Below are 23,762 nucleotides of genomic sequence, written 5' to 3' on the forward strand. Positions count from 1 at the left end.
GATTCACGCAGTCCAGACCAGCAGCGCTTGAAGATAGCGTGCGCGTGTGGATTCACACGCGAGCAGGATTCACGCAGTCCAGGCCAGCAGCGCTTGAAGATAGCGTGCGCGTGTGGATTTACACGCGAACAGGATTCACGCAGCCCAGGCCAGCAGCGCTTGAAGATAGCGTGCGCGTGTGGATTTACACGCGAGCAGGATTAACGCAGACCAGTCCAGCAGCGCTTGAAGATAGCGTGCGCGTGTGGATTTACACGCGAGCAGGATTCATGCAGTCCAGGCCAGCAGCGCTTGAAGATAGCGTGCGCGTGTGGATTTACACGCGAGCAGGATTCACGCAGTCCAGGCCAGCAGCGCTTGAAGATAGCAAGCGCGTGTGGAGTTACACGCAACCAAACAGCTCCAGGAATCAGCGTGTGACGGAAAACACGCTATAGAAGGCCCAAAAAGTAGCTGTAGTAACCTGCAAGGATGCAGACCGGAGGTTCAGCTACACAACGCCAAATGATTCGATCAGAAGCAGCGAGTGAAGTTTCCATGCTGCTTAAATACGTAATGCCGTAGTTCACGTGACGAAGCAGAATACACGTGACGTTAGCGACGCGAAAAGTGCAAACGTCGTTTTCCCGGCAACGTATCGAACAACCGCCATTTGGAATAGAACTGTCTAGCTGTTCTACGAGCGTAGGATGTAGGACCACGTCCAGCATGCATGACAGTTTATTATATTTCTATAGCGCTCCGGACCCGGGAGTATAAGGGCGCTTAGTACAAGTTACAAGGCACAGTACATGGTAATAAAGAGTAGTAGTAATAGCTCAACAAGTATACATGATATTTGTACATACATGTACAGAATATACAGACAGTAGAGGTAATAGCAACCAATAATGACAGAAATGAGCCATATGCAATATGTACAATTTATAGCTGAGGACTAACTTGAAGGCTGACTTTTTGTCAGAAGCCACCCAATGGCAAGCTTCCTGAACGATTGGAAGGATTTGGACGCCTTAATATTCAGTGGCAAGGTGTTCCAGAGTTGGGAGGCGAGGACAGTGAAGCTCGAGCCTCCAGCTCTTTTAGAGGTAAATCTGGGTACTGTGAGACATAGGGTATTAGAAGATTTCGTAGTTCTAGGGGAAGATTCCAGAGTAAATTTGTTAGTAAGGTAGGGAGGGGCTAGCTGGTTGAGTGCTTTGTAGGTAAGGCAGAGGGTTTTTAGATCGATTTTATGTTGGATGGTGAGCCATTTACATGAGGTTCTAGAGACAGAGATGTGCTCATGCCTGGGAATGTTTAGTGCTGCCCGTAGCGCATTATTTTGAAGGACTTGGAGTTTGCTAATTATCGCTTGATTGGCGCCTAGGTAGAGGCTATTACAGTAGTCTAACTTAGATTGTATAAGAGCTCTAGCTAGTGTGAGGCAACTGTTAGAGGAGAGAAATAGTCTACAAGCTCTAATTAGTATAGGCAGTGGCTGAAACATTCCCTTATTTGGAAACATGTTTTAGCTCTTCCAAATGGGGATCCCCTTTTCAGCCATTCAACATATTTTGGGCCTCGGTCAGCTGCCGGCGAGTTCAGCTACTGAGATGTATCTTACTCCCACTAGCGAATACTCTTCTTGTGCAATTGAATGCTATTTGGAAGCGTAGTGGCTGTAGGTCTCTGAATGAGTGTTTTGGAAATGTATTGTAAATGAATTCTCTGACTATAGAGGACTTAGAATGGTTCCCCGGTAAATTCAAGAAGACTATTTACGAAAATGATTTGATAGCTAATAGTCAACATTTGGTGTCCTACAAGATATCTGACCATTTCAGTATAGATATAAAGCCTTACAATGTTCCTTAGACGTTTATTACTAGACATTGCTCTAAGAAATTAAGAGAGCTCTTGCTGTGAGTGAAGTTAAACTTGTTTAGTACTAATGATGGTAAAGGTGCATGGACTAGAACTTTAAACGAAGATCAGCTATGTCGTTTTTGCCTGATGAATATGGAAACCCTAAACATTTAATGATCAAATGCACTGCGCTTTCTAATCGTTGTAAAACTGCCTTTGAGTGGTATTTTTAAAAAAAACACTATTTTTCTATTGGGAAATTGTATGGTGGCACTTGCTTATAGACCCAAGTGATGAACGTGTTATTGCTGTGATTAATTTGCTGTAAAATATTTCTTGGACTGATCAGTTTGTTTGAAATGTTTGCATTGTAGGTGTTGACTTATGTGGTTTTAGGATGCTATATTAGCTATTATTAACTGTCCCCTTGTATGGTATATTGTGCAGCCCAGGCACAGAGAATCGCGCAGAGCCACAAGGCCATCTCCCCCTCCTCACGCCAAGGCTTGCTGGTGCGCGGGCAGCACAGCCTCACCTCCCCTCATTCTGCTGGACCCGCTTCAAGTATTCACCTCCCCCATGTCCGAGGCTGCCATGGTCGGCCAAATGAATTATTTACAACCTGGTCCTAAACCCCACCGCCTCAAGGGGCCAGAGGTGCAACCTCGCTGATCCAGTAGTACTCCAGTTCACCCCAAGTTAATGGGCCTTGGACATAGGTATTCAACCCTGTACTAACATATCATAAAGTAATTCCTCACCACATCTAACACAACAGAACGACAAGGCAGCTCACCTTGTGCCCTCAGACCAAATTACACTATTACCTCCGACCAGTCAGCAGGTCGGAGGTAATAGTGCACTGATGTATTGGTGAAGCCTCACATTGTATGTTGTTTCTCCGGCCTCCTATTATTTATTAGAGTAACATATTGTAGGCTTTACAGGACAACTGGATTTGTCTAAAAAAAAAAGGGGGGGGGGAGAGTGTGTGTGTGTGTGTGTGTGTGTGTGTGTGTGTGTGTGTGTGTGTGTGTGTGTGTGTGTGTGTGTGTGTGTTTTTTGCAGCCGCCAATCATCGCCTGGTTTAACAGCTCTACCCCGACGAGCCCAGCTGACCCGTCCACCCCACGTTGACACCACACGGATGTCCACCAATCCTGGAGCGGCGCATGAGTGAACAACCTATAGCTTAGTCGACGCCACCCCATCCCCGAGATGATGTGCCCCCTATAGCGGACAGGATTTATGACGTGGTTTTGTAATAAATATGACTATCTTTGCTATTGTCAGACAGAGCGCTCTCTGAGCGTGCAGAGTCCTTTGCATGCCCTATTTTGATCATATAAAAACCCCTTTTACATCACCCGCACTTGGACTTGGACTTGGTCTTGGTCTTGGTCTTGGTCTCAATTCCCTCCTGGGTGTGTCCTTATTGCCTCTCATTGTGGGGAGGGTACTGCCTTTTGGGGACGCTTGACTTCAAGTGTCCACGCTGCAAGATACATCTGTCACACAGGGCAAGATCATAGATCAAATCCAAAAGGATGTCAAAACCCTCCAGAACAAATGCGAGGACCTAGAAACCGATCACGCCGCAACAACATAAGGGTGGTTGGGGTGGCGGAACGCAAAATCAACACCTCCATGGAGCACTTTCTTGAAGGTACACTTCACACCCTATTCCCGGATTCCTGATCGAAAGGGCACACAAGGCACTTACCCCTCCACCAAAACCAGGAGCGCTGCCCTGAACAATCATAGCAAGACTACTTAATTACTGAGATCGCAATCTCATCCTACGGCTGGCACGAGAACAGGCCCCCTGTCCTACGACTCGAGCCGCACTAACATATATCCTGACTTTTCAAATGGGGTCCAAGCGGCGAGACGCTCCTTTGATTCAGTGAAAAAAGTGCTAAGGGAAAGGAAAATAATATATGCAATGTTATTTCCAGCCAAGCTGCGCATACAACATGCTGACAGGCCACATTTCTTCAAGACACCGGAAGACGCTATGTCATACATATCACAACACTTTCCAGCAGTGCAGAACCAAAACTGAACTCAGATTCCTAAGCGGCAATGCTCGTGAAGTTGATAAATACACAAGAAGAGAGTCAGAACTAATACAGCCACGTCTCCGGAATGAACAGCGGGCCATCTAGCCCCCTCTTTTTGTAAAGTTGCAGATGGTTCAATGGGATACACTGCCCGATTGGGGGGATGGTGAGGGTCGGGGGAGGGATGGGATACAGGCCGGTTGCCTGGGAAGAACCAGATCCTCAATACTTCATATATTTGTACCCACGATCGTGAACGAAGGATCATTCTGGGGGGGAGTTACAACAGTTAAATGTTTAGTTGTAAAGTTTTAAAATAACTGGCATCAACAGAAGGGAAAGAAAACCACTGTAAACCCAAGACATATAACCCGGGTGAACAGCTATAACGAGGGATGACAACAAAAGAACAAAGGCATTAGACTCTTGTCGTGGAACATCAGGGGTCTGATCAACCCGATCAAAGCCAGAAAAATCCTAGCATATGCCAATAGGCATATGTAGTGATACACAAAATTGCAACCTTGCCAATCAGGGCTTTAGATGACAGCATTAGCCGCTGAAAGCCAATAGTGTATTGAAGTATGTGCTAAAAATGCTGACAGTAGTCTGTTGTAGCACTTCCATTATGCAGCAGTGAGCTACAAGGAATATGCAGGCCTAGTATGAGTGATAGGTCACATTATGCATTGTTGATAGACAGGCAGGGCGAAGGCCCCAGCTCTGTAAGCTAATGGACATTTTTGGAGTGTTTTGAACATTATGGCACCTATATAGCGCTTAGATAGCCAGCCTTAAGCGCTATGAACACTAAGCTATGAGTGCATGCCTTTTAGAGCTTGCAGATGGGGTTAATACATCCCTGCTTCCCTTAGAATATTCTGCCTCACTAACGGTAGCCCTGCATGGCCCCGAGCTAATCTCCTTTTCTCTGGGAAGGCACTGATAAGACATTCCTGAGCTTTCGCGCAGATGGGAGCCAGGGAGGGGCTCAGAAGAAGGAGCAGTGGAAATTAACAGAGTTGGTTTTTTTTCCATGAGCCAGCCTATATTTTGCATAGGGAAAGTTCTGGAACTGTGCGTCATGGACGGGCAGCACGAGATTATAAAATATGCATGCTCACATGACTCGGGTGGGAGATCGTCCTGTGGACTTGGTTCGAGCAAGATCAAGTGCCCGGAATTGGAGCTCTGACGGCACTCCGCAGCGCTGTCCTCTGAGCGGGGCTTGTTACAGCTAGCTTATGAGGGCCAGGGTCTCCCAGTGCTGATTGAAAGGGCGTAAGACTGTGTTTCTCTATGTTTCTCTATGTTTATCTAAGTTCTATGTTTCTCTATATTTTGCATTTCTCTAAGTTTTGTGCTTTGTAATCTTCTCTAACTTGAATACCAAATGTATATGAAATTCACTGTTTAGAATAAATACTAAAACTTATTGAAGGTGTCATTTGTCACTAGCATGAGATCACTGCTCAGCACAATAGAACCTGTATTTTGGGCTGAATTGGGTATTTTTTGCTCTCAAAGGGCTGGCCCCAAGGAAGATTTTGCCCATATCGAGACATTTGGTGGCAGCTTGGGGATTTGTGAAGAGCAGTGCCTTGCTGTGAAATGACAAATTGTGTGAGAGAACACAGTCTAGAGTGAGGAGCAGGCTGTCGCATTTCCTTGGGGGTCTCACTGCAGCTCTGAGACTTCAAAAGACAGCAGCGTTGTGTCGGCTTGCCGTGGCCGATAGCTTGTGTGGTTAAGACTCCCTTCAGTAAATCAGTCGTGACTGACTTATTGCTTGGGAATGGAGCCAGGGAGTACAAAGCGATAAACAAGCGGGAAATGGCTTTGTTTAAAGCACTCCGATGAATGGTCAAGAAAGATGTATGTTCAATTAGGAAAGAATTTTATCATGCTGTTTCCCCAGTTTAAAGTTGTAATTTGAAATGCAAAGTGAGACGGAGTTCTCATCTCTATTCTGTCATGAGGGCAGGGAAAAATAATTGCAAGGATTTGACATGCAAATTGTGAACAGTAATTCAACCATTGACTCAGCCCCAGTGTGCTAGCGAGTGGGGGGCTGTAATTTTCGGAGGCGAAGGTTCGCTTTTTTAATGTATGCTTTTGAAGTGTTGACATTCCTGAAGATAACGTGGGGAATGAGCCGTGCTTAGGAGAAAGAGTAACATCTGTGCTGAGAACCTAAAGGGTTTGTTTTTCTTTTGGCAACTGTAAATTCCATGTGCTGGTGGCGAATTCTGTTTAAAGGAAACACACTAAAATGGTTATATTGCATTTTAAGCTGTGCCATGCTTATAATGGGTGAGAGACTCACTTAAAAAAGAAAGTGAGTGATGTTATTTGGATTTTCGATTTTTTGTGTATTGATTTGAAATTGCAGAATCAGTTTGCAATGGTTTGGGGGGAAAAAACAATTTATATTTTTCTAAATTGCCTCTAAATTGCCCCTGGAGTATTTTTTGACTGTTCCCACGATATGCCATGGATTTGTACTGTTGCCTTATAAGTGATGCATGTTTGGAAATAGTGACCTGTTGACTGTGATACATGGTGAAAAATGTTGTTGACACAATAACAGCCCACGAGCAATATAGAGTGTGGGTTGCTCTTGCAGGGAAACCGTGCAGGGAGCTGCACTAAACATGGCATTTTTTAAATGCACTGAAATAAGTGGTTATATTCTGGCAATGGTACAACAGAATGAAAAATCTGTGTGTGATAAGATAGCACAAAGATTTAGTGGGTTGTGGGTTCTTTTGAAAGATCGCACATTGCATTGGAGTGAGCTCGTGAAGCCAAACTACAAGGTTACGAGGAAGAAGAGAAAAAAAAATGTATGCTTTTAAATGGGACATTAATCAGTTCAAAACAGTCTAAAAGACGCTTTGACATTTTGCAAAATAACATGGAGTAGAATCTGATGACAAGAAAAGTGACTCTTTTGAAAATAAGAGTCTTGCTGTGTGTGCAGAGCTTGTGCCTTGAACTTGCACTGTCTTGGGCGAGGTGCGCTGAAAAAAAAACTGTTGGAGGAAGGCAGACAAAAGCAGAATACTGCACTCCTGTTTAGTGAAATGGTGTTTACAGAAGCTGGCAGCTATGAGAGCTTTTCTGAGTTGCTGGAACAGTGCAAGAAAGAGTTAATCTGGATGAACTGTCTGAAACGAGTGCCTTTCCATTGAAGCCGCCACAGTGTAAGAGTTATAGGCAAAGAGATAAGCTTGCTGCGCGAAAGATAAACATCGACATTCCTGCATTCCATCCCCTGTGAGAGACACCCAGTGTGAGCAAAAAACTGAGGAGAGGGGGTGCAAAGACAGAAATGTTGATCAGAAGTAAAGAATTTGCCCAGTAACACTGGAAGGAAAACAAAGGCTGCATGCAGGATGGCAGACGGGCACATCACATCTGAACATTTGGGGAACTTGTGCATCTGTGAATGGGCTAAGAAAAGACAGCTGCCCATTTCAAGAGACATTGCTATGCAAACTGCATTCCCATGCACCATGTGATGTGATGTGGAGTGAAGAGACATTGCTGTGCAAGCGGCATCCCAGTGCTCCATGTGATGTGAACTGAAGTAAAGCGCTGTGCACTGGAGAAGAAACCTCTAGGCGCTTTGAGAAGAGAGAATACACAGCTGGCAAAATGCAAGCTACATTGCCAGGGCTGGAGTAACTGACAAAGACATTATGGCATTCCAGATGGAAGCAAAGCTGACAAAAGCGCTTAGCCGTTTTGCAAGAGACAACATGCAGAACGGCGCTATGGAGTACAACATGAACACTGCACATTAGCCATGATCCAGAAGCCTCACGGCTTAGTGCAAGAATGAATGATTTGTTGAAGCAACAAAAGAAACTGACTTAGACTATCGCTCTCAAAGGGGTGGGCCAAGAAATCAGCAAACACCCTTTGAGAAAATGATAAGTGAAAAAAAAACCAGAGGCTTGAAAGACACTAGCTGTATGGAGAAAAATAAACAAAGCTGCTTGTGCAACTGCAGGCGATATTGGACTGAAAGACTTTACCTTTGAAAAATGGAGTGATGCCAGCAGGGCAAACTAAATCAAGATCATGAGACACTGGAAGCAAGTTGGCGCCTGGCATTCGTGATCGCTTTGGTGAAAAAGAAAAGCATTGTGCGACCTGGGTACTTATTATATGGCTTTTGTAAAAGCACAGATCAGTCTGAGGTACCATTGACCAACTATGATCGCATTGCACAAATGAGTTTGTGATTAGGCAGTTACACCCCGTATGGTTGAGTGTAAATAAGCCCCCAGAAACATGCAGAAGGGTGATAAATAATTGCAGTAGCAATGATAAAGTGTGTAGTTACCTGATGAGACTTCTAAAGATGGGGGTGGTGTTCAGGGAAGGGGTGGATAACGCTGATATTGAAGTTTTGATGACATCCTAATGTGAAGAATAACGACATTGTACTTTTGATGGCATCCTAACATTTCTGTTTGTATTTTGCCTAGGCAAAAAAGCAAGACAATAGCGCGCCATTGACAGAAGTAGATGTATTCAATTTGCGGGTGACACTGATCAGTCAAGCAGACGCATTCTCAGAGAAAGCGAATTACTGCGAAACGTCCTGCACCGCACTCAATGCTGCTAACATGCATGACGTATGAGGACATTTGTTCTGCAACCTGCGAAAGGTGTCCAACAGAGTAATAACTTTTGCTGAACTGGCACGGTGCAGACTTGGCTAATTATCAAATATTTGATGCTACACATTCAAATGATTCAGTTGCTGGAAATAACTTAATTGACATGTCTTGCCTTTCTTGTTTAAAGGACTGTGGACAATGAGTTGTGGACTGTAAGATCATGCACCACAAACAGCTGTGTGACACAGCACTTGAATGCTAACACATTGAAAAAATGGTTTTTAAATGCACTTTTTGACATGAATCTGAAAAAACGAAATGGTTTTGCTCTTCCAACTGAATTGCCTTAACCAGAGATGTTTTGCTTTTTGAAAAAAAAAAAACTTCTACGTTGCACGTAGGCAGGAAAATGATTTGTGAATTGTTGGGGCAGCAGAATTATGCAAGCAGGAGCGTAATTTATTTTGAGATAAAATGAGTGCGCACATCAAAGTCACCTGTGCGTAGGTTAAGATCCTTAATTGAAGTAATGCTGCCAAGTGTGTGAGCTCTAATTTGAGATGGTAACCTTTGAAACACTGGATACTTTTACAGCCAGCTTTAAGGCGGGTAAATGAAACCATGACTGACTAGTTATTTGATTTTATGACACAGAGTGTGACACAGTTTTTGTTAAACCAACCAATTTCATGTTTTTGTGGGGACAGCTGTCTCCAGCACACTAATGCAAAGAGTCACCTTTTGATTGTAGACATTTGGAATAATTCTTTGGAAAAGCGCTACAAATGAGTATCCACATGGAATTGATAGCGTACTGGCCTGGCACATTGTCAGACATCTTTTGTCACTGACTCATATGACTGGTGTCTATGAAGTCATAGGCCCAAATGTTTCAGTGAATGGATACAAAGATTTGTTTAATTTGTTTAATGTGATGTTTTTCTGACCAAGAACTGCAGCGAGTGTTCTCGCCAAGATTTTATGGACTATAATTTGACTAAATGCATTTTACACAATGGTGTGATGAAACAGCCACTGCCGGATGGTAGTATGGTGTTTGTGGCTAAAACTAATATTGTATATGGTAGATATCCCACTTGAAGAAGGGTATTCTCCAAGTCACAATAGGTAGACACTGTGAACATGTTAGATTTTCCAGTAGTAAGGCAACATTTAAATTGTAGGCTGGTAATGCACACCTCTATTATTAGAGTGATACACTTAGACATAGATTTATCATGAGGCAATGTTTCCTTAGTACTACCAAGCTGCTACAAATGGAGTCCATTTCTATGGCCGATCACTAGAGTGCGCGTAGCTAGGGAGCTAGATTCATTAATTGCAGGAGCAGCGGGGAGTAACAGGAGCTTTATATGCTTGTGACATAGAAACTATGCACAATAAGCTAGCCTCTATGGGTTCTGATGCCAGCTCTGCTATATAAATTCTGGCCTAGTGGGGCCTATTGATACGCCCAACACTGCTACAAGTATTGGCAACCACTGAAGATGGCAGAATTTTAGGTATGAAGACATTTTTTCTGCCATAGGGCAGGTCAACAAGACTGCTAAATACACACGATGCATTGTATGGCAAACATTGTTTAATCAGCAGGTGTTGGCTTTTTACTGAGTGGGGGCGACCATCCTCCACACACTGGCACGCAGAGCTACAGTTACCAGCATACATATGGATCAAATTGCTTGCTTTTGATTGCATCAATAACACATGCCATGCTTTGATGTAAATTAGTAGAATTGTTTTTATTTAGATAACCTGGTGCCCATGGGTTCACCTTGTTCACGAAATGAGATGGTTTCTGGTTGGGTTCCACATACATGGGGGAAGTGTCTAATCACACAGCCCATAGTCACGTTTGAATGCCCTGAGATCAGGGGGGAGGGTAGGCCCTTAGAGTGAAAGGATGCCAGGTTTTAGAATTGATAACCATACATAAATGCAATAGTGCATTGTAGATTAGACTACACTGGATTGCCTTGACATTCTAACTGCATCCTGCTTTTTAACTGACAATCAGTTATACAATAATTATTTAGGTATTGTTGTGTAGGCCAGGTTTTGGCTAGAGTAAATGTCCATGTTCACTTTGTGTAGGTATTTTTGTGTAGGCCAGGTTTTGGCAAGGGTATATGTCACTGTTCACTTTGTTTACATTTTTGTTTAGGTAGTGTTTTACCTTGCATGCCACGCTGACTAACCGCTAGAAGATAGTTTGCTTAAACCACTTGCAAAGCCCCAAGGTCTTTATCACTGCACTAAACACTATATTGATGTGTATTAGTCAGCATTTGTCGCACACACGTTGAATAGGGGTGGAATGTAGTGATACACAAAATTGCAACCTTGCCAATCAGGGCTTTAGATGACAGCATTAGCCGCTGAAAGCCAATAGTGTATTCAAAGTATGTGCTAAAAATGCTGACAGTAGTCTGTTGTAGCACTTCCATTATGCAGTAGTGAGCTACAAGGAATATGCAGGCCTAGTATGAGTGATAGGTCACATTATGCATTGTTGATAGACAGGCAGGGCGAAGGCCCCAGCTCTGTAAGCTAATGGACATTTTTGGAGTGTTTGGAACATTATGGCACCTATATAGCGCTTAGATAGCCAGCCTTAAGCGCTATGAACACTAAGCTATGAGTGCATGCCTTTTAGAGCTTGCAGATGGGGTTAATACATCCCTGCTTCCCTTAGAATATTCTGCCTCACTAACGGTAGCCCTGCATGGCCCCAAGCTAATCTCCTTTTCTCTGGGAAGGCACTGATAAGACATTCCTGAGCTTTCGCGCAGATGGGAGCCAGGGAGAGGCTCAGAAGAAGGAGCAGTGGAAATTAACAGAGTTGGGTTTTTTTCCATGAGCCAGCCTATATTTTGCACAGGGAAAGTTCTGGAACTGTGCGTCATGGACGGGCAGCACGAGATTATAAAATATGCATGCTCACATGACTCGGGTGGGAGATCGTCCTGTGGACTTGGTTCGAGCAAGATCAAGTGCCCGGAATTGGAGCTCTGACGGCACTCCGCAGCGCTGTCCTCTGAGCGGGGCTTGTTACAGCTAGCTTATGAGGGCCAGGGTCTCCCAGTGCTGATTGAAGGGGCATAAGACTGTGTTTCTCTATGTTTCTCTATGTTTATCTAAGTTCTATGTTTCTCTATATTTTGCATTTCTCTAAGTTTTGTGCTTTGTAATCTTCTCTAACTTGAATACCAAATGTATATGAAATTCACTGTTTAGAATAAATACTAAAACTTATTGAAGGTGTCATTTGTCACTAGCATGAGATCACTGCTCAGCACAATAGAACCTGTATTTTGGGCTGAATTGGGTATTTTTTGTTCTCAAAGGGCTGGCCCCGAGGAAGATTTTGCCCATATCAAGACAGCATAAGATAGACATTCTTCTACTACAGGAACCTCATGCCACTGAACGTACATCTGGCACTCTGGGGCGCTCCTGGGGTCCACAAACATTTGCGACAGACTACTCGACGCAAGCAAGAGGGGTACTGACGGCGATCCATCGCAGAATAGGCTTCCAGGTGTCAAAAAGCAAAGTGGATACTGAAGGCAGATTCGTAATACTATGGGGAACGCTACAAGGACAAGAAGTAATCCTTGTCAATACATTTGGCCCCAATAATGCGGATAGATGATGCAAGATTGTTGTGGGGAGGCAATTTCAACACCACTCTTGACCTTTTACTTGACCGGTCATCCACGGCCCAGAGAGCAGATTCAAAGGCAGCAGCCACTATCAAGCAAGCCATGACCATGCTACCACTTTCGGATGTATGGAGGGAACTGCACCCCCTTACCAGAGACTATACGTTTCACTCACATGTCCATGGATCGAGCTCCCGCATCGATTACTGGCTCTGCTCCACTGACAGTATCCCTGACACAAAGGAATGCACAATAATGCCCCGAACCTTATCAGACCACTCCCCAATTGTCTTGGAGATCCAGATAGGGGTACCCACACCAGCCCACCGCACATGGAGAATGCCCCTCGACCTTCTACGAGACGAATCGTTACAGGAACAGCTGAGGATCGAGGTGACCGAGTTCTTCAAGCTTAACCGGGACTCTGTTAGCTCACAATCCACGGTCTGGGAGGCCTTTAAAGTGTGGCTGAGGGGACATCTGATTTCCAGAGTCCATGGTACGCTGAAAGGAATACGCACGCAACTGTCTCGGTCCGAGGAATTCATCAAAAAGGCAGAGGAGTCATGCACTATATCACCAGGACCAAGAACCCTAGCCCCGTTACATGATGCCCTGGCCAAGTTTGCGACCCTGGCAGAACGAGAGGTCTGGTACATAACACAACCCACCAAAGCCAGGAAATATGGGGAGGGGAATAAATCCGGTAAAATGCTAGCCAACCTAATTAAGTCTGAATACGGTCATCGACAAATTACTAGCATTACAGACCAGATGGGCGTGACCCACGTGGATCATCAGAGAGTAAATGAGGAGTTCTAGAGGTTCTACACAGAGCTCTACACAAACTCAGACCAAGCTTCATCAGAGAAGCTGCGACAATACCTGGACTCCTTCCCGCTCCCGCACTGACCCCAGAAGACAGAGCCGCCATGGACCTTCCCCTGTCACTGGAAGAAATAGTACAAGCAATTAAGGATCACAGGGCGGGCAGGGCGCCTGGTTCAGACGGCATACCCGTGGGGATCTGTACAAGATCCTTACCAAAGAATTTGCCACAAGGCTGCTGGAGGTAAGGGAGGAGTCCATGGAAAGGGGAACTCTCCCGCCCTCAATGAGAGAAGCCATTATCACGGTCCTATTGAAACCTCTTAAACCCCCTCAAGATCCATCCTCATACAGGCCATTATCCCTAATCAATGTGGACACCAAAATCTTCGCAAAAGCCATTGCCAACAAATTGAACCCATATATGTCCAAATTAGTACACCCCGGACCAGACCGGCTTTATACCAGGCAGATCCACCACTCTCAACCTGCGGAGATTCTTTGCCATTGCCCCCCAGATGGACCCTCAAGCATAAACAGTGGCGGTTACCCTCGATGCGGAGAAGGCGTTCGACTCCATATCTTGGAAGTTCATGCATGCCATACTATAAAAGATGGGTTTCGGAAAGGGCTTTCTCCATAGTATAGGGGTGCTGTACTGTAATCCCACCGCCAGAGTAAGGACCAACAAGATGCTATCGCCAAACTTCAATCTACAAAGGGGCACCAGACAAGGCTGTCCCCTCTCCCCTCTAATTTTCGCATTAACAATTGAAGGAATGGCAGCATACCTACGTTTCAGACATGCTTGGAGAGGGATCCGAATCATGGGGACCCCCAGTTTATATCTCTCTATGCGGATGATACAATGCTATACCTCAGAAACCCTGACAATAATCTGGCACCCATTATGCATGACATTGGGATCTTTACATAATACTCTGGATACAGGATAAACCAGGCTAAATCAGAATAATACCACTATCCAGTTCTACAATCAGAACCGCAACCATGGATGGCTTCCGTTGGTCCCCAGCCACTGCACAATATCTGGGCATTATAATGGCGACAGACAACCGCACCCTGTATACCAATAACTATGACCCGCTCCTGGTGCAACTAGAATGCAAACTTAAATCATGGGTCAAAATGCTGATGTCCCTGTACGGACGCATATCCCTACTTAAAATGGTGATAGTACCGAAACTACTATACCTCTTCAGTGGCATCCCAATATGGCCAGGAGGTAAATTTTTTGATGCACTACAGAAAATGGTGTCCATTTTTGTCTGGGGAAGAGGCGCGACCAGACTCAGCTGGCCAAAGCTATGTGAGCACTACGACAAGGGAGGGCTGGCGGCTCCAGACTTTCTCCTATACTACTACTCCGCACAGGCATACTTTGCCAAATACTGGAACAATACTGCAGTGCAATTCGCACATATACGCGCTGAGGAGTTTGCGGCATCCCCTCTAAACCTGAAGAATATGATATTCGCCAGGGTCCCGGAGGAGATGGTACTGGCAGACCCGCTATCCTCAACTGTACAGGCATGGTCATGGATACTCAAAAGAGTGGGTTGTGACACACCGTACTGGCCACACCTACACCTATGGCACTATCTCGCACTTGAACCCACTATGGACCACACCATACAAAGAAGATGGGACCCAGACAAGAAAGCAAAAATCGGGGATCTCTTCCCTGAAGGACGATTTCTTATTGCTGCCAAAATCCAAAACAGAACGGGCCCTGGCATATTCACAATCCTACAATACCAACGCCTGAAAACAGCCTGCATGAAGAAATGGCCATCCTTCCCAATGGCTCCCCCCTACACATACATTCTTATCCGACATCCTGACAGAAGCCGGTTTCACCAGCAATGTCTCGACAATGTACCAAATGTACAACACAATACCCCATCCAAGAACAAGATGAAAAAGAAATGGGAAAGTGATCTGAACACGGTGATCAACGAGCAAAAAATGGTAAATTGCTGCAGATACACCAAAAACATCTCCATATGCGCTAACTTCAGACTCATACAGTTAAAAATCCTAAATCACCTGCACATTACCCCAAGTAAGATCTCCAAATTTGATCACACTAAACAAGCCACATGTCCCAAGTGCGGAGTGGTAGCCGCAAAATCAATTCATATGTACTAGGAATGCCCACCGATCAGGCGGTTCTGGGAGGAGATAGCAGAAACCATGAGTGATAAAATGAACATACAAATCCCGGTCACGCCGCTGAAATATCTGCTGGGGGATATCGGGAAGGCCACTATAAAAACTTGCAGACTATTTCCAGTGGGAGGAGCAGTGGCCAAGCACAATATCCTCAGGAAAGGGAAATCCAAAACCCCTCCCACTCATGAAAACTGGCTGCGAGACCTTATAAACGTACAAGAAAATGAAGAAGCATATATCCAAGGCATCTAAACCACCTCCAGACCAAAAGGCATTTGGGGTCCCCTCAGGGAGTACATGCGAAGCGGAGAAGACCCTTCCGACGAATAAACTGCCCAGACCTTAAAATGGATATCTGCCTGATCTAGGTCCCTCTCACCCCTCCCCCTCCACAGCCTTCTTAATTAACACAATGTATGATAATATATAACTAATTGAATTAACTATGATATGAATTCCCAATGTCATATATGATGATCCCTGTACTGTAAGATGCCAGCAATAAATAAAGTTTTTAAAAAAAACTATACAACACAATAAATAATAAATAAAAACACTTAAAATTTGAAACGCTTTGCATCATTTATAAATCCATAAACTTCAAAAGGGCTGAATAGCTCTCTGATGAACATTGATCTTCTAGTTATCTGTATTGTATTAGAAGCTCCCTATCAGCCTGATTAGAAATCCAAAAAAGCCCACAAACCAAATGCTGGAAGATAGGCAATGTATGTATGCCCCTAGACTTTGGCATGAACTACCTTTCCAAATAAGGCTCTCACGTTCCTTATTTACATTTGGAAGAGACTTGAAAATCCATCTTTTTAGATTTAACTGTCAACACTTGAGTCCTGATCTCTTCAGATCCCCAACTCTGCCCTAGCCCTCTCACTAAAGTTCCCTCTATACCTTTATTCTCCTTTGCAGAATCTGCACATTTGACCTGTTACTGTCCTTACCGGATTATTTTTTTCTATTGAGTTTAATGTTATGCACTCTGTTGCCCCTTAGGGTTAGGACAACACTATAAAAATACACAAAATTAAATAAAGGAAAAGCAGGCATTCATCAGCGCTGTTATTTTCCACAATGTTATTTTCCTCTACAACTGTGAGAGGTTACCTTACCCTTGAAAGTCTGAAAAAAGTGCAGCAAAGGAGTCTTAGCGAAGCTTTGCCACCCAAGGCAGATGCCAAGAAGGAAATAGGATGCTTATGTAGAAGTACCTTTTTTGTATGGGAGGGAGCAGAGCCTGGCAGCTTTTGGTACCTGAACCCAACCACATTTTGCAAACGGCTGTTTATGTTCACACAGAAGGATTCCAACTCAGACTCCTGTTAAACAAGGGAAGATAGATCAAGGCTATTTATAATTTGCTCAATGAAGACACCCTTACCTTCCAGGAAGATCTGTCAACAGATTATAGCTCAGATCCAACAATTCAAGCTTATTTGCATCACATGCCCAGTCAGGGACATATTCCAAGCGGTTCCTGAAAATCAAGATATGAACAGTTTAACATTTTTTGTTAGGATTCAATTTTAGTAAAAGATTTCAAACAAACTTGTAATTAAATACAGAATGCAAAACAGAGGAAGAGCCTATTCTGAACGGTGGCGAATCGAGAGTATTTGTCCCTTCTCCCAAAGGGGAGCCACTCCCTTTGAGGCTAGAGCGCCAACTCCCAAAATACACAGACACTATAATAATATGGGCCAGGGACTTTAATGCTGTACTGGACCGGGGGTCTGATAAGATGAGTGGAGTACATAGAGCGATGTCTAAAAACAAAACAACAGTTATGGCAATTTAAAGCGCTACACAGGCTCTACGACACCTGGAGGGTAAAGCAGGAGGTGAAAAAGTGTTCTCGTTTCGATCGATAGTTCATGACTCGGTATCCCGAATAGATTATATGTTGGTGTCAAAGAGGGTGGTAAACTGGTTTGAGAGGTGTGATATATTAGCTCACAACATTTCAGAATGTACACCTGTGATGGGTCAGGTAGCACTACCCGGAACAAGGCAGCTGAGAAGGGTATTTAAAAACGAGGGACTATCGGAATACGTTTTTCAGGCACACATATTGGAGAGCATTACCAACTATTTATAGGAGAATGTACATTCGGTTGAGTCAGCAGCAAAGCTGTGGGAGGCCTTTAAGTGTGTTATGTGATTAATCCAATGGAGCCATCACGGATTCCACGGCGTTGACCTCCTCCCATGAGGCCAGGGGATGGCAGCCGCTACCCGATCCTGACCCGCGCGTAGAGATGACGGACTGGACTGGCCCACCTAGCTTCGTTTGCTTGGCCCGTAGGAATATCCTTCTGCAAATGGAGAAAGGGAATTAACCACCCGTGGAGTCGAGTGTAAATTCCCCCCACCGATCACCTTTGATGGCCCCTCCTATAGTCTCACCTGATGGTTTGAAAAGATGAGCTTTCCATCCTGCATTGAGCGCAGGGGCGCATTGATAAACAGTTGCTTCACTGGCTCGAAGGAATCAGTGAGTTCCAGAACAATAATGACTCCGAAAAATATGTAGTTTGTAAGAGTTCACATGTCTGACTTTCACTCTTGTCCGATTCCTTGCAGTTTGCAGCTTGACCCCAGCGAAGAGTTCCTCATGGTAGCTGACGAAGTTCAGCTAAGGATTTGGCTTATCCTACACAGTTCAATAAAATAAGGCCAGAATGTAAGCTGCCTGTTCCCCTATTCAGGTGTGGCGAGAAAATATGAAGTTCAAGGAATTATGCCTCCGGCGGTAAAATTAGGTAAGTCTATTGCAGTGAGGAGAATTCCCTTTATTGTCCTGTTGTCTCACCTTGTCGTCCTTTTGTTCCCCTTAGGGGCCGGGGTGCAGCGACGATGCAATGGAGACTGCGCCAACCTGTGAAGAGGAATAGTACCCCCGGCGGTAATCAGGTAAGTCTATGGGGGTAGTTACTATTGCCTCTGTTTATTTCCTTGGCTCACCTTTGCTCTTCTTGTGTTCCCCTTAGGTGCCAGAATGCGGCAAAACGTGCAGAAGGATGCGGTGGATCGTGAGGATGCTGCAAGGGCCGGTGAGTTCAGCGTGGCGCTGCAGCAGGCGAGGCAGCGTGTGTAAATGCTTCTTTCTTCCAGTTCGAAGGTGCGGTGGATCCGGAATCCAGGTAAGGATCTAAGGTTTGCTCTTATTCTAACCTTTCTCCTTCTGTTCCTCCCTTTTTTCTAGGAGCTGCAGACTCAAGGCGGGCGTGGCAGAAGACTGGATGCTGGCTTGCAGACACGGTTAGCGTTAGGCTGCTGGATGCAGAATAACGCAAAGCGTGTGCTACCCTTCGGGCGTGGTTTAAATAGCCTCCAAAGTAGTCCCAGGTGAGTATTCTTCCCCAGCCCCACCCGAGTTAAAAAATAGTCCCTAGGTAAAATAGTCCCTTCCATGTCTCATTTGGCTTGGAGCTCTGCAGCATGGTCTGCACCAGGTAAGCTTACTCTATGAGCCTGGCGCCATAGGCGCCAGGACCGCACCCAAACAGCCCCTAACAGGGGCTTTTGGGCTTACTCAAAACACCTTGATGCTTGCTTCCGGGGTTGCTGGACCTGGTCTGGTTCCCCGGGGGTAGGCATCATGACAGCACTCCCCCCCCCCCCAAGCCCCTCCTAAAGTCGTTCTTCCCTGTGGTTTTGGTTTGTCTGGGAAATTTCGGTGGAATCTTTTCACCAATCGAAGTGCATGCACGTGGTCACTGGGTTCCCAAGACCTTTCCTGTGGTCCGTATCCTTTCCAGTCGATTAAATAAAAAAGTGTTGACTTCACCATCTTGGAGTACAGGATATTCTTAACTTCAAATTCGGGTTCCCCGTCTATAAGGACGGGGTCTGGTGGCTTGGTTAGTCTTGTCCCTGGTTGCACTGGCTTCAAAAGTGACACATGAAAGACGGGATGAATTCGCATATTAGCAGGTAAGTCCAACTTGACACCCACCGGGTTGATAATGGCCTTAATAGAGTAAGGTCTCAAATACCTAGGGTTAAAGGTCCGCGTTCCCTTGAGAGGTATGTGTTTTGTGGCCAACCATACTTGGTCCCCTATCTAGTACTGTGGAGTAGCACTTCTATGCCGATCAGCATCTTTCTTACATTTCTCCTTCGCCTGGTTCAAATGTGCAGTTGCCTGCTTAAAGGCTTGTGTAATCGTAGCGTGCAGATGGTCCACTGCGGGCATTTCTAAGTGTTGGGGTGAGTCAAGGCCTGAGGTTCGAGGGTGGTGCCCATGTAGGGTAGAAGAGGGACTTTGTCCAGTTCCAGAATGTACGGAATTATTGTATGCATATTCGGCGATCCAAAGGATGTCCTTCCAATTACTCTCAGTTTGATGTAACATACAACGCAGGTATTGTTCAAGAGTCTGGTTGGTCCTCTCCGTTTGACCATCGGTCTGGGGGTGGTGACTGGTCGATAATCTCACGTCGACTTGCGCCAATTGACAACATTTCTTCCAAAAATGTGAAACAAATTGACTGCCCCTGTCAGAGATCAATACGGACGGAAATCTGTGTATGCGAACAATGTTTTCAAGGCACTCCTTGGCCAGGATTGAAGCTGAAGTTAATACCTTTAAAGGAATAAAGTGGGCCATCTTGGAAAAAAGATCCACAATAACTAGAATGGTGTTAAATCCATTGCATGGGGGTAGATCAGTAATAAAGTCTAACGATAAGGTGTGCCATGGTGTAGGCATGTAAGAGTCCAGCTGTTTTTTTCTTTTGACTTTTGTTTTGGGTGCAAATGCCACAAGACATCACAAATGATTTAATATCCTTTCGCCAGGTGGGACACCAGAATTGTCCTTTAATCTTAGCTTCAGTTTTTGCAATACCTGGGTGCCCCTCCATTAGGGTATCATGATAACGGGAAATGACTTGCTCTTGTAGTTCCTTGTGTGGCAGAAACCGTCACCCTTGGTAATAAGGCAGATCATTGGTGACAGAGTAGTCCGGGCCTTTCTTTACCCAGTCCTGCAGGGCTGTAGGATCAAAGAGTTGCTGGATCTTTACCTGAATGTCCTCTAGTGTCTGTAGAGTAGTCATGCCAAGGATCCTTTGTTCGGAAATTATCGGTACTGGTTCTGGGTTCACTTCTGCTCTCCCATCCCTATTCGGGATAAGGCGTCTGCTTTACCATTCTTACAACCTGGCCGATAGGTTATCACGAAATCAAACTCGGCAAAGAACAATGCCCATCGGAGTTGACGTGACGATTGGGCCTTGGCTGTTTTTAAATACGGTAAGTTCCGGTGATCGGTGATCACAGTAATGGTATGCCTGGCACCGAGAAGGCAATGCCGCCAAGCCTTGAAGGTGGATTTAATGGCTAATAACTCCTTGTCGGTAACCGCATAGTTTAACTCGGGTGCCGAGAACTTTCTGGACCAAAATGCTACTGGGTGAAGCTGGCCAGTTTCAGGGTCCTTTTGAGACAGGACAGCTCCCATGGCTAGACTGGATGCATCAGTTTCCACTATGTATGGAAGTTCAGGGCGTGGGTGCTTTAACACAGGTGCAGACGTGAATTTCGCTTTCAGCTCTTGGAAGGCCTTTTCAGCTTCTTCAGTCCATATAAAGCGTTTATTTTTTTCGCAAGAGTGCTGTGATGGGATTTACGACGTGAAAAATCTGGGATGAATCTGCGGTAGAAATTGGAAAAGCCGAGCATGCTTTGTACTCCCTTAACTGAACTTGGTGATGGCCACTTAAGGATTGCGTCCACCTTTCTTGAGTCCATTCGGGCTCCCTTTGGGGTCAGGATAAACCCAAGGAATTCAACTTCTGCGGCATGAAAAATGCATTTTTCTAGTTTTGCGTATAGTTTGTGCTGGCGTAATTCCTCAAGGACTGCTCGGACGTGCTTCACATGGTCAGATTCTGAAGAGGAGTATACTAGAATATCATCGATATACACGACAACACAAACGTCAATGAGTTCATGAAGGACATTGTTCATGAAGTATTGGAAGGCTGCTGGTGCATTGCACAACCCGAAAGGCATCACCTGGTACTCGAATAACCCATACTTAGTGCGGAAAGCAGTCTTCCATTCGTCGCCCTCTTTTACACGTACCAGATGGTATGCCCCCCGGAGATCTAACTTGGTGTATATACAGGCGTCCTTCACTTGGTCTAATAGTTCAGGGATCAGAGGCAATGGGTATCGGTTCTTACCAGTTATCTGGTTCAATGCGCGGTAGTCTATGCACGTTCTGAGGTCACCTTCCTTTTTGGGCACGAAGAACAAAGCTGAAGATGCAGGGGACTTGGATGGGCGAATAAAGCCATTGGCAAGGTACTGGTCTAAATATTGTCGTAGGTGAAGGTTCTCAGGTTCCGTAAGGGCGTAGATCCTGCTATAAGGGGGTTGTGCACCGGGTATGAGATAGATTTGACAATCGTACGATCTGTGAGGAGGTAAGGTGTTTGCCTGTTCCTTTTGGAAGACATCCTGGAATTCTTGGTATTCTGGAGGTAGTTGCATGACTGCTGTGGTTACTGTGGCCAGGCCTAAGTTTTGATTTTTCTGTGGGTAACAGGTTTGTGCACAATCCGGGAAGGTTATTCTCTTCTCTCGCCAATCAATACAAGGATTATGTGTTTCCAACCAAGGTATCCCCAGTATTATTTGGAACTGTGGGGCTTTGATTAGATCAAACACTATAGTCTCTCAATGCCCATCCTGACCCAATAGTGTCATCTCTGCGGTGGAATGAGTTACAGGCCCAGAGGCAATTTCAGTTCCATCGACTGTAGTGATGACATCTGAGGTGGTTTTTCGGCAGAGAGGTAGATTCATCCTGGAAGCCAATTCATAGTCCACATAGTTTCCTATGGCCCCGCTATCAATGTATGCCCTTACTGCGTGTATTCGCGATGGCTGCCCTGGATCTACGAGGACCATTGGTATGATGAAATGCGAGGTCTGAGTATCCTTCTTCAAGCTTGACAAGCGGACCTCTACGCGTGTCAGGCGTGGTCGTTTCCCGAGTCTGACTCCATATGGCTTTTATCAGCAGCTCCTACCACCTTCTTGGGTGGTTTTACAGGGCAATCCCATAGAAAATGCCCAGAGGTTCCACAATATAGACACAATTGCATTTGTCGTCCCCTTTCTCTTTCCTTCTGAGTTAAGGGTCCTTTAACCCCTCCGATTTGCATGGGTTCTGAAGCATCTGCTCCTTTGGGGTTAGCGTGGGTTTTGACCAACACCCGATTCTCAAACTTGGCTCGATCAGCCTTTCTGTTCTGAAGTCTGTGATCTAACTGGACCACTAAGTCTATATATTCAGCGCAGTCTTGAGGTGGGTTCACGACTTGAGGCAAGACATCCTTGAGTTCTCCTCGAAGCCCTCGATGAAATAACGGGATTCGTTTTTCCTCAGGCAATCCAGTTTCCACTATCAACCTATTAAAGGTTGAGATGTAGGATAGAAGGTCCTGGTTACCCTGTTGTAGAGACAAAAGTTCGTTATCCAGGGCCTGTCCTTAGGAGTGCCGGGCAAATAGTCTTCCCATGCTAGTTTGAAAGCCCTGAAAATCCCGAAGAATTGGGTCATCCTGAGTGACAAGTGGAATTGACCAATCAGCTGCACTGCCGCTGAGATTTGACAATACAAAGGCTACCTTGGCTTGGTCGTTTGGGAAGGCTCCAAGTCTGCATAAAAAGTGCAGGGGCATTGGTTTATAAACACGGCAAACCTTTTGGGATCTCCGGCAAAGCGTTCGGGTGGAGCTAATGGAATATTTCCTGGTAGGTTTATTTGCAAAGGGTTACTCGATAACACAGGAGCTGGGTTACCCCCCGAACCAGGTAGGGGTGCCTGTCCAACCTGCCTTTGCAATAGCTGCCTAGCAAGGTCATCAGTTTGCTCCTTTGACAAAATCAGTTCTCTCCTAAGAGCATTAGTTTCTTGACGGGCCGAATGCACTTCAGCCCTCAGTTCCCCTAGTAATTGGGCCAATTGGTCAGTCTCCGAGGTATCCATAACGCCCGGGTGGGAATTTGTGGGTAGGCTTTGCGTTCTGTTATGCTCACCTGGCTTGCACAGAGGCGTCGATCTGAAATGGACAGCTGCGGTCTCCACCAATGTGATGCTTAGGGCCGAGATGACGGACTGGACTGGCCCACCTAGCTTCGTTTGCTTGGCCCATAGGAATATCCTTCTGCAAATGGAGAAAGGGAATTAACCACCCGTGGAGTCGAGTGTAAATTCCCCTCACTCCGCTGTTCTCCCCACAGATCACCTTTGATGTCCCCTCCTATAGTCTCATCTGATGGTTTGAAAAGATGAGCTCTCCATTCTGCATTGAGCGCAGGGGCGCGTTGATAACCAGTTGCTTCACTGGCTCGAAGGAATCGACGAGTTCCAGAACAATAATGACTCCGAAAAATATGTAGTTTGTGAGAGTTCACATGTCTGACTTTCACTCTTGTCCAATTCCTTGCAGTTTGCAGCTTGACCCCAGTGA

The 23,762-nt window shown here is 45.3% G+C and overlaps 1 protein-coding gene across 2 annotated transcripts in view; it reads right to left on the minus strand.

Annotated features, from left to right (window-relative positions):
• The window catches only part of PHLPP2 (PH domain and leucine rich repeat protein phosphatase 2), a 1,504,106-nt gene that overhangs the window by 777,243 nt on the left and 703,101 nt on the right, over positions 1-23,762 (minus strand). For both annotated transcript variants that reach the window (XM_069635467.1, XM_069635468.1), the window contains exon 11: positions 16,652-16,747. In XM_069635467.1, coding sequence (XP_069491568.1) covers positions 16,652-16,747 — 96 coding nt within the window. The remainder of the gene's footprint in view (positions 1-16,651; positions 16,748-23,762) is intronic.

This window comes from Ambystoma mexicanum, chromosome 1q, assembly GCF_040938575.1.
Source record: "Ambystoma mexicanum isolate Mex_15411 chromosome 1q, UKY_AmexF1_1, whole genome shotgun sequence".
NCBI classification, from domain to species: domain Eukaryota; kingdom Metazoa; phylum Chordata; class Amphibia; order Caudata; family Ambystomatidae; genus Ambystoma; species Ambystoma mexicanum.